Genomic DNA, 19,401 nt, shown 5'->3' with positions numbered 1-19,401 from the left:
AATTGATGCAAAGAGGAGCAAGTCAGAGTTATTTACAATTCTGTACATCGTATCCAAGTATGATTATCATTGAACTGTTCGACATTCATGACTAATACTGTGAACAAGTAGAGGCTAAAGTTTATTAATCCCAAGCATGGTTGAATTGCAGAAAAAATTCCATTGGCATATTTCAGTAGGCATTAATTATTGAATTTGTAGGTATTAAAACAAAGATTTATCATTAACAAAATTCTTCCATGTCAAATTTAAAATTTTTTCTAAAGAAATTATTTTAAAATTACTTCTTGAACACTTCTATTGATTTTAATTATTTTTTCAAAATATGTGAAAGTTTTAGAAATATAATATGTACACATCTCCAAAATTGTTCAATACTTTCATCTCCAACCCCACAAAAAGTCACTAATAAAATTGTCAAACAAAAAAAAATCTACCTGCCATCCGACGGCTATTGATCTAGCTCTAAGTATTCCTTGTATGTTATATTACTTATCTTTAATATAACTATTGTAACTGTACAGACCAAAAGTTCATTGAAATTACTTCCCTTGAAAATTAAACATTTTAAAAAAGACTTTAGTTAATTCATACTTTTTTTTTTTTTTTTAAATCCCGTTAATTATTGTCAATATTGACAAACTGGTACTTGTACAGTTTAATCAAGACATAAAAAAATGAAAATATCGAAGAAAAAAAAGGTATGTACTCGTTATGGAACGAAGTTCTCTGAAAAATAATTTCACTTAATTTCATCAAGTAGTTTTTATTTTACATCGAAAAAACAATTTGTCAGGACACCGAGCAAAAGGTTCGATTTTTAGGAAGAAAAGCTATTAATAAAGATGAGGAGGGAGTGTCGGAGCTTTAACTGGAGTTATCTCCCCGTGGTGTGTTCAACAAATTTCATAATGGCTGACTTCAACGCACTCTCATAAAAACGTGTTTTTCTGCTGTAAAATAAAAACTACTCAATCAAATTAAATAAAAAATTTTTTCGGAGATCTTCAGTCCAAAACAGATACGTACAATATAACCTTTTTTCGATATTTTCATTTTTGAATGTCTTGATTAAACTGTACAAGTACCGACAAACTTATTACACATATATAAAAAAAAATAGGACAATAAAATTAGAAATGAATGCCTTATTATAGTGTGTTTAAAAATAGTTATGCAAAATAAGCATACGAATAGCTATGTTTGGCTCTAGTAGTCCAAAAGACTATGTTGTATTAATAATTTCAATAACAGCAACCCATTTTGATAGCGATATAAGTGTGATCAATCAAAACAAAAATCTTTTGAATTTATTCATTTAGATATATATCATCTGACATATCGTACAATTGCATCAAATCAATTCATTTATTTTTACTTTAAAAACTGTTAAAACAATTTTCAGATGAAATTTTGTTAATGAAAAAGCACAAAGCAAGAATGTGCCTTGCCAAATATATTGGCACTTGCCCACTCCAATTTTGTTTCTAAGCAATTTTATAAATGGAGGAAAGCAATTCTTAATGATCAAGAAACCAAGTAAGTAATAGTGAAAGGCTATTTAGTGGTGGAAGCTGGAAAAAGAAAATAGCCCAAGAAAACGAGGGGAATAAAAAACAACTTTTCAAGTAAGAAAATTAAAAAGAAAAAAGACTCATCTCACCTTCTCCCCATAATCAATGTCGACAGTCATCATCTTTTTCAATGTCTGCAGAACTTTTATGCATAATCTCTCTTCCTTCTCCTCAAGTAAACGTTCAGTATGTTTAATCAACCTAGAAATGAATCATTCAAAAATTAGAAAATTTATGTTTGCATATTCGTTAATCCGTTCTTATCAGTTTCTATATGGCCATTTATTTTTACAAAGTAAAAACTAATCAGTCTCAAATTATATGTATACTGTCTGTCCATTCCATTGTTAAGGTGCAGTAAATTAAGTATTGTAGTATAAGTTCAAACAGTTACAGATTAGTAGAGATTATTTATGTATTTTTGACCGTTATCTGCATTTTCATAGTTGTTTCACAATGTTTTGGCCAACTATTTCTCTGGCCTTCGTCAGGTGGTTAACCGAGGATACAGTTAAGAGACTCAGCATTCCTATCTCGTCATGGTTAACCACCTGACAAAGGCCAGACGAATAGTTGGCCAAAACGTCATGAAACAATAAAGATGAGGATAACAGTCCGCAAATAAATAAATTACTCATCTCAAAGGATTCCAATAATAAATATACTAAGGATTAGTATTCAAAATGAGCACAAATTTAATCATATTTAGCCATCAATTTGGCAGAGAACACTCATTGTAAGTCAATGAGCAATAACTCTTGCTCATTTTTAAGTCTAGTCCTTTATATTATTATATATTCTTATATATCTTCATATTATTAACAAAAATGATTCAAAAAGTTAATTGATCTGCAAATAATATAAGTTCTCATTAAAGGAGAGTGTAACTATTATGTATTGACTGTTACTTTTCATTTGTATCTTGTCCAAGGAGTTTTGTATGGTTTATTCAGAAGAGATGCTCTATGCAAATAATTTAATGCTTGTTTGTGAAACAATAGAAAACTTACTTATTAAGTTAAAGGCTTGGAGGAATGCTATGAAAAGTAAAGATCCCCGAGTGAATTTTACCAAAGTAATGATCAGTGGTTATAGTGTTAGAAACCTCCCAGAAAGAGATAAGATCCCCTGTTCAATTTGTAGGAAAGAAGTTGGGAAAAATTCAGTTGCTTGTATACAAGTGCAGTGGAATTTGAAGTATGCTGAAAGATGATAGTTTGTGTGCAAGAAGTGCAAGAAAATGGATATGGATGAGAAATCAGATGTGGAGAAAATATATTTAGATGGTGAGGTTATTCAAGTTGCGCAGAAGTTTTGTTACTTTGGCGATATCATTAAAACATAGGGAGGAGTTACTGTTAGTGTGATTACAAGAGGCAAGAGTAGATGAAATAAATTAATGGAACTTCAGCCAGCAGAATATTACTGCTATTAACCAAAGAAAAATCTATCAGTATGCAGTGTTATGATGCATAAAAATGAAACCTGGTCAGTGAGGGTTGAAGATATGTTGCACAGAAAGAAATGAGATAAGGATACAAAGTATGTGTAATGCTAGTCTTAAATACAGACTTAGATTGATGACTTAAGAAAAAGATTAAATCTGTACAGTATAGAGATGTGTGCAGGAGACTTCATTAGTTTGGTCACAATGAAAAAGGGATAAGAGTTCTTGGGTTTGTAGAATAATTAAGGTAGCAGAGTCTGTTTATATGGGAAGCCTAAAGAAAACATGGAACAGAAAAAGTAAATAACCTGGCAGAGATAGTCTTAAAGACATTTCTAAAACGTCTTCCAACACATGTTAGCATTTAAAATAGACATTAAATATGATTATTTTTTCATAGCAGGATTATTTGAAGAAAGAAAATAAAAAATAAAAAATAAAATTTATCCAATTGTTTCTAACTTACCGAGAGATAAAGCCTCCACTTTCACATTTCATTCGAGCTTCTGTCCCATGAAGAAACAATAACTCTGGATGATGAAGTATATCTACAAGCACAGATAATTCAGCTTGCACAAGTGGTTTTAGTTGTTCTTCCAGAAGTGAGACGATTTCCTTAAAAATCAAAGATTATATAATTAGAGAGATATGATACATTTGAATGAAAGTAGTTATCTATAATTAAATCAAGATGCTAAAAGGACTTCTGCTCTTTTTGAATTAGCCATTACTTAAATTGATGCATTCATGGAGTCATATGTTCAGATGTTAAAAATTCCCATTTGTATAATATTGACCTTTTACTTAAGTTGTAAACACAATTCGATAAAGGCATTTTTGTATCATTAAATACACATTATCTTTTCACTTTTTTTTCTGTACTTGTATCTTTCCAAATTTTGGCAGAAACCAACCAAATTATATTTTGCTATTTAATAACCTTAATACTTTTTTGATGTTAGATATTCAAATAGTAGGAAAGAAAAGGTTTGGAACAAGTCATGAAAAAAAAAAAAAAAAAATAATACATCTAGTAAATTTTATGGTTGTATTTAAAATCTATCAATAAATTTACTGTTAAGGCTATTTCTCTTGAAATAAATTGTAAAGTGCATGTAACGATATGAAGAAAATGTCTCTTCTATAAAAACAATAATTTTCAGCAAAATACTCTTGAAAAAACATATCTATTCTTTATTTATTGAAAGTTGTAACTATTTAAATATTTTTCAAACAATACTCTTTTCTTATAGTAAAAATAATTTTTGATAAATATTCTTTAAATAAATAAACCTAATGTCGCTTAAAAGTTATTAAAAATTTTAAGTTAGATGTGAATTAAAAATACAAATATATTCTTTTGTTTAATAGAAATAGATTTTCACCTTTTCAGATATTTATTTATTCTTGGTTTTTCTAATGATTTATTATTTCCTTTTAACAAAATTTTGATTATAAAATTCAATTTTATTCAAATCGAGTGTTAAAATTTCCTTTTTGAAAAAAATTATTTTGATAAAATCACTTATTTTGTTTATGTTTTTATCTCTTTAAAGAATATTTTTAGATTTATTTCAATATAATCATGATTGTTTAACATAATAGTTATAGAATCATACCAAGCAGTATTAGTATTTCTCAAAGGCAGCATGCGTACCGCAGATTCAACTGACAAAAGTTCAGTTCAAACAGACAGAAGTATATAGAAGCTAGAAATAATTGTAAGAGAAATAACAACAGCTAACACAGAATACACTGAACCCACCAGAAAATGCATTGAAGCACAGAAATTAGGAACCCGTGATTTTTGGAAAATCTACAACAGTGTACTACACTGTTATACTATGTTAACTGCCCAACTAATGGGCAGTCAACGATTCCCCCACTATCAAACAATCGTAAGGTTGCTTGCATGGCAACCGACAAGGCTAACCTGCTGCCAGTCGGTTTACCTCAAATTCCACACTGGACCCAGCACACCACTCCCTCCTCGACTTTTCTTTCCGGACAGACGCCACACTAGACGATTTGAAAATCCCTCCTTCTCACGTACATGGGATCATAAAAAACCTAGACACCTCAAAAGCAAGTGGACCCAATCTTATCCCGGCTATGCTATTAAAAAAATTCTCAGCTGAGGTTGCTCCAGTTTTCTCCAAACTTTACAATAAATGCCTTAACGAATCTTGCTTTCCTGACTGCTGGAAAACAGTTTCTATGGTACCAGTCTTCAAGAATTCTGGTGAAAGAACTGACCCATTAAATTATTGCCCTATTAGCCTTCTCCCACTTGTCACCAAAATATTTGAGTCCTTAATTATTCAAGCCCTAGCCCAACACCTTACAGCTGCAAAACTCCTGACCGACAAACAATATAGATTTAGATAAGCACGTTCCACAGCAGATATCTTAACTGTAATCTTTGAACATATATACTGTTCACTGGACAAAACCGGGGAGGATAGAGCAGTAGCCCTCAATATATCTAAGGCTTTTGACAGGGTATGGCACGATGGTCTTCTAAAGAAAATTAGATCATATGGTATCACTGGAAGAATACATAATGCAATTAAATCCTTCTTGAGAGAAAAATCCAAGTTGTCCCCAACGGTCGTACATCTAAACAATATGATATAAATGCAGGAGTACCTCAGGGGTCTATCCTTGGACCTTTATTATTCCTGATATTCATAAATGACCTCCCTGATAAAATTGTTTTGGAGATGGGTATATTTGCTCTCTATAAAAGGCAGGAGGGGAAAACAAATGAACACATATCATAGAAAATAGCAGAAACACTAGAGGATGACCTCCAATCTGTAGTGGAATGGAGACAAAAATGGATGGTCACATTCAATGCTGCCAAGACTAAGCTGGTTTTCTCCAATAATTACAAGAAACTTTCTCTACCACCAATAGCAATAGCCAAGAACACATTACCTGAAAGTACTTCCTTGAAACTCCTTGGCCTAACATTTACAGGGATATGAACTGGAATAGACACATTGAGAGCATTGTCAAAATTGCTGCAAGGAAGGTTGGCTCTCTCTACCGTGCTAGAAAACTACTTACGCCTGAAAGTATCCTGTACCTCTATAAGGCCACCATTTGCCCATGTATGGAGTACTGTTGTCACATTTGGGCTGGTGCATCTGCTGCTTGTCTCACTCCTGGACAAGTACTTTAATGGTAAATGCTCTGACGAACTAAAAGCACTTGTACCCCCTCGACGTGACTACTCCCGACAAACCTGACAAGCAGCTAAGTCCCACCTCGTCACATTAGAGATCCCTAGGTTTAAGAAGGCCTTCTACTCCAATAGTTTCTTCCAAAAAACTGCTAGACTATGGAACTCCCTTCCGGGATTCTGCTTTTCCAACTGTACTGACATGCAGAAGTTCAAATGTAATGTGAACAAACATCTTTCTACTCATCTCCCTTCATAATGCCCCGTCAACTTATGTCCCTGATAGTAGCCCCTTACTTCAAAGTGGCATTGTGCCTTGTTTGGGGTGAAAATTGATTTAAAAAATGCTCTATACATTTTCACAATACTATATCTGGATCACCTTGAGGAGAAATTATTTTCTATGCTCTTGATATAAAAAAAAAAAAAAAAGCACAGACTCAAATTCAGTGTTAAACACAAGATTTTGTGGAAAGTCTTATACCAACATGCGATTGAAAATTTAGGCTAAATATCATTCTCAGTTGCTGACATGACACTATGGACAGAATGGGCTCTTTAACACATATCCTAATAAAATTCAAGTTTTTTTTCCTTGTTCTTAGTACATGCACTTTCTTAGGAATAGCTTTGTGAATTATTCTGTTTATGAGAATACTGTATTTAATTGTATGTTTAATATATGTACAACATGTATTATTTAATGCTTTTGTAGTTTGTCAAAGACAAATTATTAATACATGAAATGTCTTTATCTCTCCGACATCTTTTTAACTGTTTTTTTACTTTCTGACATATATAGCATTGTCAACACATGTATTGAAAATTAAATTAATTTCTCTACATATGCATTGCTAAACTTGAAATATATCAAATATTCTAATTCTTCAATCATCATTCAGTATTACCACCTATATCTAATGGATGCTTATTAATTTGAATGGAAGTCCATATCTACTATAATTATGAGTATGTAATAATTATGACAACAGTATATTCTTTTCATTGTTTTGACTCCAGTATGTATCCATTGATATCTTATATGCTTTTATATAGAATGATGTGGTTCTCAGTTGATTCACTGTGTCGGATATATACTCAAGTGTACAAACAATAAGAATATTCTGTTGTCATAGCCCTAGTAATAATAAACAAACAGTTGATAATCTACGTCCATACCTGCAGACCTTCAATGATGACTTTGTAATCGCGAGACACAGGGCTAACATGAAGCGAGTCCCTTTTCCTGCCAGTTGCCATCCAGTGTTTTGTATGTTTCATTACTATTTGAGATCTTTCAAAAAGATTTTTAACTTGTGTACTCAAGTCAACTGGAATAGCAATGCTCCGATTCTTGGCTGAAATGAAAAAAAAAAAAAAAAAAAAAAATGTACATACATACTTATATATAAAATGATGTTTATTGCCCTAACACGAAAATCTAATCTAACAAAATAAATTTAAATTTTTTGGTTTCAATTTTGCATCATTTGTTCTTTAAATATATTGAATCCCTTTCCTAAATTCATGTTGCAATTTTAATACTGGTTTATTTCTCCAGTTCAATAGTTTTGTTTCTTTTCCTTGAATGATTTTCTAATAAACTAGTTGTAACAGTAACAGGCAGTTTTTATTATTTTTTTATTAATTTTTGCCTTTTTTGTTTATTTAAATTTAATAATTGCAGTATCATCTGATCATTAAATTATTAATTGAAGCAAATTGTTATAAAACTATAATTTTATTAACATAATATTGTTTGAATCTATTTATAAAATTATAGCTTTAAAAGTTTCAATCATTTAATACACAAGAATTTACTAAGGATTTGAAAGCCAGAAGATTTAAAAATACAAGCAAACTGATATTTGAAAAATGTTTAAGTGATGTCTAAAATGTCACAAAAATTGAAGATATATGAATTTTCAAAAAGGACCTCTTTACCCACTTTACATAAAACTAAATTAAACAAAATATAGCTCACAATACTCATCCGTATTCCTAGACTCTTTGTTACAAAATGTATAATGATCAATTAATTAGTTCAGGAGTGAACCTTAGTCATAGAAATATATAAAAATAAACATCTAAATTTATATATCTATACTCCTATAAATTTGTTTTTTTGTGCATATTGATATTTATATTAACACCCCTCTTTTCTATTTATTTAAAAAGAAAATACAACTGTTATATATGGGTCATGGAATTACATTCAGTTGCAAAAGATCTAGCTAATTTGCATATTCTTTTAAACATTCAGTTTAATTCCTTTTCTATTAGTTTTTTCATTTTCTTATGGGATAATCATCTTTAGTTAACTATTACGTGTAATTATATTCATGCAGATATTCCACATGATTTATACTTGCGTAATATTTGGATAAACAGGTTATAGTAAACACAAACCTCTTTCTATATATATATTTATGTATGTGTATGTATATTTGTTTAAAATTTTGCCTACCAAACTCCTGTCAGTTTTTCGTCTACAGACATGAAACTTGATATATAGGGTATTCAAACCCATGCAAACCTTTATATTTGGGTTTTCATCGGGGAAAATCAGTGCAAAAGTGTGAAAATTTAAAAAAAAAAAGGAATTTGTCAGAAAGTTGAACAACGCCATTACGAATATGCATGTGTAACGTAATAGCTATTGGCTCAGGTTTTAATTTTTAGCCTTGTAGCAAATATCTTCATAGCTCAGGCATTAACGTCAAAGGAAAAAGTAAATCGTAAGCTAAATGTTTTGGTTTTGATTTTCGGTGGTGCATGAATCATTTTTTTTTTTAACTTTAAATCATTACTATATATTGGGTCCAATATAATATAATAATAAATACAAAATTTGCATTAATAAAAATATCATATTTAAGCGTATTTTACAACCAGACAGTGCCGGGCAATCTGCTAGTATATATATATATATATATATATATATATATATATATACTTTAGAACCTAATGAAATGTTATCAAAACGTAGGTCAATCCACTAGGTTCTTCATAATGTTTATATAATTTTATTTATAAAATGCTCTACTCATGCATTGAGTGCTTTTGAAAAAATATTTTTAATTCATGCTATCAGTATATTTGAACATAATTTATATTTGTATATTAGCAGGGCCCATGTACTAGCAATGCCTGGTGGAAGCTTGACACAAAGCCAGAACACATTTAGTAAGGGTCCTCCCCTTCCCAAAAACAAATTAAATTACATCTGTTAGTAAGGGTCACTGTCAGCCATAGCCAAAATGAAATTATCTGGCCTCCACTACTAAGGATTTTCTGGCATTGACAGTGGAAGCTACTGGCTAACATCCATGTTAGTCATTGCTCTATTAAGATGGTTATTGTTATTTCATGGCATGGGCAGGCACTGCTGTTCTGAGGCAGTTATTTGTGGGTATTGGAATTTACCTGCAGTGACTGGTGGATACTGGCTGTTTTAATAACTGTGTCACTAGCCATAACTGTCAGTCAAAGGCGACCATGACCAATACTGTGTTTTGTTCTAAACCTGAACAAAGCTAGGAACACCGTATTTATTCTAAACTAGCGGGGGTACCCGGCGTTGCCCGAGTGTTTGTTTCCGGGGGGGGGGGAGTTTAAAAAAATGTTATGGTAGGTAAGTAGGAAGGATCAAACCCGGAGTCATGAGTAAAAGTAGGAAAATAAAGTGTGAAAAAAAAAACAAAAAAAACATCTGCAACGTTAACAGTTCGGCCACCAAGAAAAGTCCATTCCAGTTGTTTAGGAAAAAAAAAAAAAAAAAAAAAACGACTACGGTAGATCGGCGCGAACGTGAAAATATAATGTGAATTGTCCAGCACGCTAACCACTACGCCACAGAGCACTGCAGCTTAGTTTAGTGATTTTAAATAACTTCACATGAAAGAACTACAAAGCCAAACCGGTGTTCTCTTCTCAACTGTTCCTTGTGAACGATCCCCAAACGGTGTTAAGTGGTGGCAGGGGGAGGAGGAATTTATTAGAGAGAAAATATTTTACCACTTCCATTGATCTTAACCGATTTTGGCCGTGACTTCTCAGCAGAAAAAGTATAGAAATCTAAGATTATCGAGGAATTTGAGAAATAATAAGCCTATAACACACCTCAGATATTGTTCTGCCGTTTGTGCATATTATATTTGCATGAAATATCTTGATTTTTAATCCTATTAATGTCAAAATCAGACGGGGAAAAAATGAGTTCATTTTATTTATATAGAGATAATCCTAATTTGCTATGTCAGTGTAGATATGTTTTTGTGCTTATGCAAAATATGGACCATGCTATTTTTTATGATTTTCATGGTAGTTTGTGTATTAAATTATCAATTGAAAGTACATTATAGTTACAAAAAGCTCTCACCTTCCATGTTAAGAATGTGTTTCTAAATATTTTTATTATTTTAGTGTGGTCTATATTCTGCATAAGTATCCATTTGTTAACTGATAATATATGTAATAATTTTTGTGACTAAAATAGGATTTCTATTTTTTGTAATGTTTGAAACTTGGAAATGTTGCAAGATTGACGAATGGAAGTCCTTGACTACCACCCTTTTCCTAAAGTAATAACCTTCATTGTTGTCGCATTTATGATCTTTTATTTTAATAAGTTTGTGTAAAATTCTGGACTACCACTGACAATGATGACTACAATAAGAAAACAAAAAAAAGAGATGCAAAATAATTGGGGGGAGGGATGTCAGTTCCAATATAAGATTCTTTTATCTAGGCAGAAGCAAGTATACAAAAAGGTAAATATTGTGCAGCATTCGTTAAAGTTGAATGTATTGTTAACACCATGTTGTTTAGTCATCGACAGGCTTTTTTAACTGTTCAATATATCCCTTAATTTGATAAAACAGGTGAGCAACCAATCAAATTGACCAGAATTTAATAAGGAATTGTGAAGGAGAGGTCTGTATTTATGTAGAGTAGTTCAAAGAACAAATGTTAACTGTACAGAATAAGAAAATAAACATGGATGGAACTGTTGTGAAAAAAATGTTGCAAATGTATAACAGTTCACGTTCTTGTTGAAAAGAGTGATAGAAAATAATGAATGAATAAGTATCCTGCTCCACCTGTAAATATGACTTGTTTGGGAGTGACTTCTCAGAAATATAGGGACTTATATGAATAAAATCAAGTGATAATATCTGTAAAACCTATGAGAGGTATTGCAACCATATCGAAGTTATGTGGTATCTGTAATACTTTTATTCTAGACGGGAAAAATCATCTCTCTCTCTCTCTCTATATATATATATATATATAAAATATGCATCAAGTGTGCTTGAAAGCCAAATCACAACGCAATATTAGGAAAATAAACAAATATTACTTTAATTTATCACAAATATATTTCAGAGGAATACTCCATCTTCAGTGTGTTTTGTTTCTTTTTTTTTTCCTTTATTTCTTCCTTGCCATGTTGTAAAGTTGGAGAAAGAAGTCTGTAAAGAGCCGCACGTTGCATCTAGCGGTTGTATTTTGAAATGTGAACTGTGTGTAGGCAACACGAGAATAACGTCAAAGATGATTTGACTTTCAAGCGCACTTGATGCATATTTCATTTTATTCAAATTAAAACAACATTTCTATATGAACTCTCATCCGTTATTCTCGTGTTGCCTACGCACAGTTCAACCATGATTTCAGAGGAAGATGTGTGCAGAAGAGTAGACTTTGATGGTAGAACCATATTGAAAAAATGGATAAGATTACTTAGGTTAGCAGCTGTAGAACAGTTGCGGTAGCAGGTGCAATTCACAAGGGAAGAGTATGGAAAAGAGGAAGAAATGATGAAAGTAGACTTGAGATAAAGACCGAATATGATGCCGTGATGATCATCTGGTTCTAAATTTGCACATGGGTAGAATTTACACCTATTTTTGGTTTCTATAAGTAGAAGATTGCATTCTTTCATTGGATTGTAATGATTTAAGGGAAATAATGTCAATAAAGGATAATGCATTTGACTACTACTCTTCCGAAAGCAAATGTAGATAAGATGCACAGGAAAACCAACTGTGATTATTGTTCTATTTTTAATAAATCTTGCTGAGAATTAAACATTGGTGTGTGTGGTGTTATGTCAACAGACAATCAACTACTCAGTTTCGCAACAAATACAACAACATGAGTGTATGAAAAGTTTAGACAAAATTTTAAAATATAAAGCAACGATTCATAGGCAATAGAAATCTGAATACTTACCAATATCAGCTAAAGTTTTGATGCAGTTTTCAACATTATAACGCTGAGCACCTGATAACCAATTACACTGAGATAAACGGTAAGCACCTTGAAATAATTTCACAAACACCGGTTGGCGTGTCTGAAATAGAAAAATAGAGGACAACGAGAATGGACTCATTCTATCGAAAATGATTGAGAAATATTACGTTTATCGTACAAATGAATCATGCATCGAAAAAAGTCAAAATTTTTACATCAGAAAATTTATTCACATTCGAACAATGAACTATTTATATCACTTTGATATTGTTTAAATATAGCATAATTGCATTGAAACATCAGTTCTCATTATGTTATATAATGGAACCTTATAGTGTCAGACTGACAGTTTAAGCTAGTATACATAGATAGATAGATAGATAGATAGATTTAAGTAATGGGGCTCCATTGTCTTAGTTGGAAAGTTATTTGAATTCAAAAATCTATCATGAATACAAGGTCACAGGGTCACACTAGATTGGGTTGAATAAGTGCAAAGCACTCATTGACATATGGCTGGATTGTCGCCGGATCGTGACATCACACGTGTGAGGGAGAGTTGGTAAGATTTGTGATGAGGAGTGAGATTTGAAAGTTGGTCAGTCAGTTTTCTGAAAGTGACAGGGACAGATGGGAGTGGTTTCCTGAGAGTGGGGAAACTCACATTGTGGGAAATGTAGCGAGAAGACCCCTAACCCCTTAAGACAAGGAATTAGTGAGAAATTGGTGATGCGTTTCCAAGCGGATTTGTGAGGCAAAATAAAGCTAAACTATATGTAAAAAAAAAAAAAAATGAAAACCAAAGACTTTTTTTCCATTATTACCGTATTACAAAAGCTTTTTGCAGAAAACAAGAAACAGTAGGGTAGATGCAATTCAACACAAAGGCGTGCCGCCACAAAGAAAGAGGACACAAAAAATACATTGCATGATATCTTATTGTAATGAAGGACATTTGTTGCAAAACTCAGAAGGGTTGATGTGCAATAACTTGAACTAATGTAAACAACAAGATATAAAGTTTCTAAACAGAGTAAATAAGAACAGAAAGTTATAAACATAAAATGGAAACGAGCAAATAGTTGTAACAACTTTATAAACCATTAAGCCATGAACCCAACATCTATTTAACAATTAAATCACCAAGTTACATAACACCTGGGCAGTATCAGACGGGTGACCATTTGGGAATGCTAGGCACTGTATGTCAACTTCCTATGTGGTTGGGGACTGCTTGTAAATTTCATATTCCCTGTAAATTTTCACTTTGGAGACAGCTAACACAGCTCGCCTAGGGCTAATACCACACCAGATATTATTGGTTTGATATTGTTTAGTGGAATTTAACATGAGTGCATTGGTCAACGTGCGTTGGCTTCTGCATTCTAGGATTTTTCTTAATACTTTAGCTGCTTTTGTCAGTGCTGTGGTTTATATGTCCATCTTTCCTTTGATTCCAATTTCTCAATATTTTTCCAAATTTAACAATTTAAAAAACTTTTGTTTATTATTATTTATTTATTATTAGTAGTAGTAGTAGTAGTAGTAGTATACATATCCAAATGCTGGAGTTGGAGTTATGGACAAATTCATTCTTTAAGAATATGAATTATAGGGATTGCACTCTGAACATTCTGTTTACAAAATAGAATCTTGTTAATTTTGTGCAGAGATACGAGTTCACTTATGCACTAAGCATTGGATGAATTTGTGTTAAAATAAAAAGAGTAGGAATTTTAAATACTCCCGGGGCCAGAATGAAAAATTGACCTGATGAGTTTAGATCATGCTGGGATTTATTTTCTGAACTTTGTGTTGTGAAAAATATTGCAAAGAGAAGAAAAATGAAGAAAAACATCTAGCGGCATTTAATTTTTTACAATTCAATTATTTTCAGTTAATTTAGTGAAATTTATCTTTAATAGTCCCATTGAAGTCAGTGTGAAAACGTTTCCCTGATAGATTTTCAAATGCGTTTCTTCGGTTATTTTTTTTAGAATATTGTGTTCTCGTTTTAGCAGAAACAACCGAATAGCGAGTTCAGAGTTGGAGTTTTCAGTTGAACTGTTCAGGATAATAGTGAGCATAAAGAAATTCTTACCTGAACTGTAGTTGTTTGATCAGAGAAAGGCGAGTTAAAGAATGTGGTGACAATATTCATGATAGTAATCGTCACATAGTTTTCCAGTGCAGTATCAGCATGTTGACGATCAGTAGTCGCATTGCTTACCTACAAAGAGAACGTAATTCAAATGAAAAATTTTGTCAGCAAATTATTTGTAAAATATTCTCTTTCAAAGTTCCCCATAATTAATAAATCCATTTTATAAATCAACATTTTCTGATGGTAGCAAAAGTCAGCTTACAGTTACCTACCGATTATTATATACTAGAAGGGTGATCCGACGTTACCCGGGAATGAATGATCAACGAATGTTTCACACTCCCATATTTTTATTGTCATTGAAATCTGAAATCACCCATTTTTCAATCAACTCGATTCATTGCTTTCTCTAATTGGGGACCCATCGCAGTGCACCTGTAGGAAATTTCACATGCTTCCTCATAGTGACCTAGTCCACAATACATTGTAGTCTACATTGCATTTTACAGAACCTACTGTTGATTTTATAAAAATTTTTATATATAATAGCTTGAATTTAAGTTTAAAATGCAAAAGTCAAGTATTATGGTTTAATTATGCTCTAAACAAAAACGTTCATTTCAAACGCATTCCTGTCATATCAAATAAACCTGTTGATTTTATGTCAGACTTTTTGGCTTATGTGGTAATAGAACTTCTCAAATGAACTGTTTATGTGAGACTGTAAGGTGTTAACCCTGATTAAAATTACCAATTCTTTCATTGAATTATTTTGATTATCAATACTTATCAGACATTCCAATAAAAAACCTAACACTGCGGGCACAAATACCTTCGTGTGAAATTTCATTAAAAAATTGACCCAGCCATTTCCGAGTACATAGGGAACGAACTCACAAAACTTCCTTTTATATAATAATAGAAATTATTATTATATATGTATTATTATTATTATTATTATTACATATTTTTTTATACTAATGTGTCACTGCTGAGACCACTTGAGAATAAAAGTTAATGAAATTGTTAGTTGGTTTGTTTGTTTAACCAACATATAGACATTCTGTGGGTCATTTAATGCTGTATATAAATTTAAATTGATTTTCGCTGGGTATATTCGAGTAATGTCTTGATATTGTTATTTGATGACATTTATATTTTACAGTAAAGATTTGCTCTTTTTAGGAAGTTGAGAATGGTTTTAGGGTTTTCTTTTTCAAAGAGGTTTTTTTAAGTTTGCGGCCTAGTAGTGTTGACGAATTTGTGTGAGGTCAGAGCAGTCAAGTAAAGTGTTTCACCATATAAGGTTCATGACATGGTATATGCATTTGGGAGGCTCTTCACTTTTGTATAAAGAAGTGAGTTATGTATTTGTGTCCTATCTAAATACTTGATAAAACTACTTCTTTACATGATTTTCTCGGATCTAGTATTTTTTTTCTTAAGTATAGGCGTAATTTAAAAAACTTTGTTGTTTTGGCAATTGTTCCAGTTTTCTTGCCATTTCTTTGTAATAAAATTGTTTATTGAAGGTTTGTAGTCCATGTATGGGATCTTGATGTCACTTATTTGGAATTTTAGGGAATTTTTGGCCACCATATCAGCTTTTTCATCTCCACGGAATTGATAGTGATCAGGAATCGAACGGTAGCAGTTTGATTAGTAAGGGATTGTTTAATTTTAGATTTTTTAATAATTCAAGTACTGATAATGAGTTTACAAATTTGGAGTTTTGGTTGGTGATAATATCTAGAGCCAAGTTGATGGCTGTAATTTCTGCACTATAGATTGAGGAGTAATTTGGTAACCTTTTCTGCCGAATAGCGTTTTCTGAAATAGCAGCACATCCCACTTTGTTTTTATCTTTGGAACCATCCGTGTAAAAAAAAAAAAAATGTAAAAATGTGTCCAATTTGAGTAAGAATTCAGAATGTTGTTTAGTTTAGTCTGAAGAGGGAGTATTAGATTTTGTATATATTATCAGGTCTAGTATGACTTTAGGTTGATTTAACAGCCAGGGTGGGAGTTTTGTGAAATTTTCCTGTGGATGCTGGTTTGATCTATTGAATTGTCTGAAAGTAGTTTTATTTTTTTTTCCATGTAAAGACCAAAGGGTTTAATTGCATTTTCTGTTTGTTTTTTTTTTAATAGATGTGTGTAGTTGGGATTGAAAGTGCAGAATTTTGGGGGTTCGATAATATTATAAGCCTAATTTTTTACGTCTCAATTTTAGTAAGAGTTCATAGGCCTCAGTATATAAGCTTTCTATCAGGTAGGTTTTGAATGCCCCCCCCAAGGCAAGTCTTAATCCTGTGTGATGGATGGGGTCCAGAGTTTTAAGATAATTTATTTATAAAGCTTTCATAGTCCAGTTTGGTTCTTGTCAGGGTTCTATATAATTTTAGTAGTGATGAGCAGTCTGATCCCCACTCAGTATTTGCTATAACCCTTAATAGCTGTAGAGTCTTGAAACATTTTTATTTTAAATATTTTAAGTGAGGGATGAAGGAGAGTTTGTTTTTGTCAAAAATTAAGTCCCAGAAATTTATGTTGATCAGCTATTTCGATTTTTGTTCCTTTTAGGTTAAGAGTAGGGGCATCGTGTATTTTTCTATGATTACAGAAATGGATACAGTTTTGGTTGTTGAAAATTTAAAGCCATTTTCTGTCGGCATTCTGAAGTATGAATATTTTTGGATCTATGGCAGATTGCAAGATCATCCACATATGAGCCATTTATCTCATTGTTTAGACAATTTACAATATTGATTTTTTTTTATTGAAGAGCATGACTGATAAAATACATCTTTGTGGGACTCCTTCCTGTATTTCTGTGTTTGATAGGGTTGGTCCAATTCTTACTTTAAAATTCTTATCTGATTTTTTTTTTTTTTATAAAAGTGGTCACCACTTATCAAGGCCTGGAAGCCACTCGGAGATAAGGGTTATTGCGTGTACAGTACGTTAGTATTGGAGATTTGATAAAGTGTCTTACTTAAGAGGGCGGTTCATCAGGAATTTGTTTATGTTGGACTTGAAGACATCCAGGTTGTAGTCAGGTGGGAAACAGGCAAACGGAAGAGAGTTCCACAGGCGTGCAGTTCTAAGAAAGAAGCTTTGTTCATGGAATCTACGTTTTGTTTTTTGCACAGATAAAGAGTGAGGAAAATTTTTGACGGTGGTTTCAGCTAGAGGGGTGTTATTCGTGAAAGACAGGCGAGGGGAGACCAGAGATTGGAGCTCAGATGAGCACTTGCCATGGAAGTAACGATAAAACAAAAATAGGCTTGCAACGTCTCTTCTGTGGGAGAGAGGTTGCAGGGAAGAGAAAAGGGCATCCCCCACTAAGCCACAAAGTCTGTTTTGTACTCTGTCAAGGAAGGATAGGCTGTTTTTAGCAGCTCCTGCCCAGATATGGCAGCAGTACTCCATCCTTGGACATACTTGGCTTTTATATGGATAGAAAATTGCATCAGCAGTGAGATATCTTCTGGAGCGTTAGAAGGATCCCACCATTTTTCCAGCAACCTTGGCAACTGACTTGATGTAGGTGTTCCATTTCAGGTCAGGATTAAAGGTCAAGCCTAGAAGCTTATCAAAACATGGAGCTTCCCCTAGACGAGAGTTATCCATTTCAATTGATGCCAGATGCAGATCAGAGCATTGATGATGTAAAGATAGGAGCTTGGTTTTAGATGCATTAAAAGTAACTAGCCACCTCTTTCCCCACTATACCACGTGCTCGAGATCAGAGGAGAGAGAATCAGAGAGAACTTTGTCATTTACGGCCTTTGATGTGTTGCCATAGATGGTCATGTCATCAGCATAGATGTCAACGAATGATTTAAGTATGTGTTTTGGGAGATCATTGATGTAGATCAGGAAGAGAGTTGGGCCCAGGATGGACCCCTGAGGAACTCCAGCATTAACACTGTGGGCATCTGATTTCTGCCCATCAACCACTACTCTTATGAGCCTATCAGAGAGAAATTATTTAATGATCGAGAAAACATTTCCAGTTATACCGTAGCTGGAAATCTTGTGAAGTAGGCCTTTATGCCATAGCTTATCGAAGGCCTTTGATATGTCAAGAGCAATTGCCCTAGAAAAAAGCCTTTGTCAAGAGATTCACTAATCCTATGAGATAACTGTTAGCCGATCTGCTGTAGATCTAGCAGAATGGAAACCATATTGCACGTCACTAAGATTATTTCTGCTGAGGTGGTTGACTACTTCTCTATTTAATATGGATTCCAGCAACTTGCTCATGACACACAGAAGACTTATTGGTCTGTACTGAGAGATAGATGACTTATCACCTGAATTCTTAAATACAAAGCTTACTGATGAGGTTTTCCAGGGTGTTGGGAAGCACTTCTCCTTAAGGCAGCGCTTCAACAGTTTTGTAAGTATGGGAGCAAGTTCCGGTTGAAGCTTTGTTAACACTATAATTGGGATGTCGTCAGGGCCAGTTGCTTTACTGGAATCAAGGTTCTTGATTAGCTTGGTGATCTCATGCACAGATATTTGTATGTTGCATAGCGTGTTGTCTGTTATAGGAGGAAATACAGGGAGTTGATGGCCTTCGTCGCATAGGGTAGAATTAGCTGTAAAGTTCTTTGCAAATAGTTTGGCCTTGTATGATGCTGACGAGATGACTTCAGGTCCATTGATGATGGTTGGGATAGAACGCACACTTCTGTTCAGGATCCTGTTTGCTATTTGCCAAAACTGGTGGAAACCAAGTCGCTGCTCAGCTACTTTGCATTTAACGGACTAAGCATATAACTCTCTTGCATTTTTTTATTACTCTTTTACAGTGGTTGCTGGC

At 32.9% G+C, this 19,401-nt stretch overlaps 1 protein-coding gene across 14 annotated transcripts in view; it reads right to left on the bottom strand.

Annotated features, from left to right (window-relative positions):
• The window catches only part of LOC145249624 (inositol 1,4,5-trisphosphate-gated calcium channel ITPR1-like), a 385,709-nt gene that overhangs the window by 89,414 nt on the left and 276,894 nt on the right, over positions 1-19,401 (bottom strand). For all 14 annotated transcript variants that reach the window (XM_080111355.1, XM_080111359.1, XM_080111358.1 and 11 more), the window contains 5 exons: positions 14,568-14,696; positions 12,446-12,566; positions 7,388-7,566; positions 3,488-3,636; positions 1,664-1,775 (listed from right to left, as the gene is read on the bottom strand). In XM_080111355.1, the coding sequence (XP_079967481.1) occupies positions 1,664-1,775; positions 3,488-3,636; positions 7,388-7,566; positions 12,446-12,566; positions 14,568-14,696 (690 nt within the window). The remainder of the gene's footprint in view (positions 1-1,663; positions 1,776-3,487; positions 3,637-7,387; positions 7,567-12,445; positions 12,567-14,567; positions 14,697-19,401) is intronic.

This window comes from Euprymna scolopes, chromosome 28 (genome assembly GCF_053919585.1).
Source record: "Euprymna scolopes isolate OS-2025 chromosome 28, ASM5391958v1, whole genome shotgun sequence".
Taxonomy (NCBI): domain Eukaryota; kingdom Metazoa; phylum Mollusca; class Cephalopoda; order Sepiida; family Sepiolidae; genus Euprymna; species Euprymna scolopes.
The sequence above is the reverse complement of the archived record's forward strand: the minus strand, read 5'-3'. Positions and strand labels throughout refer to the sequence as shown.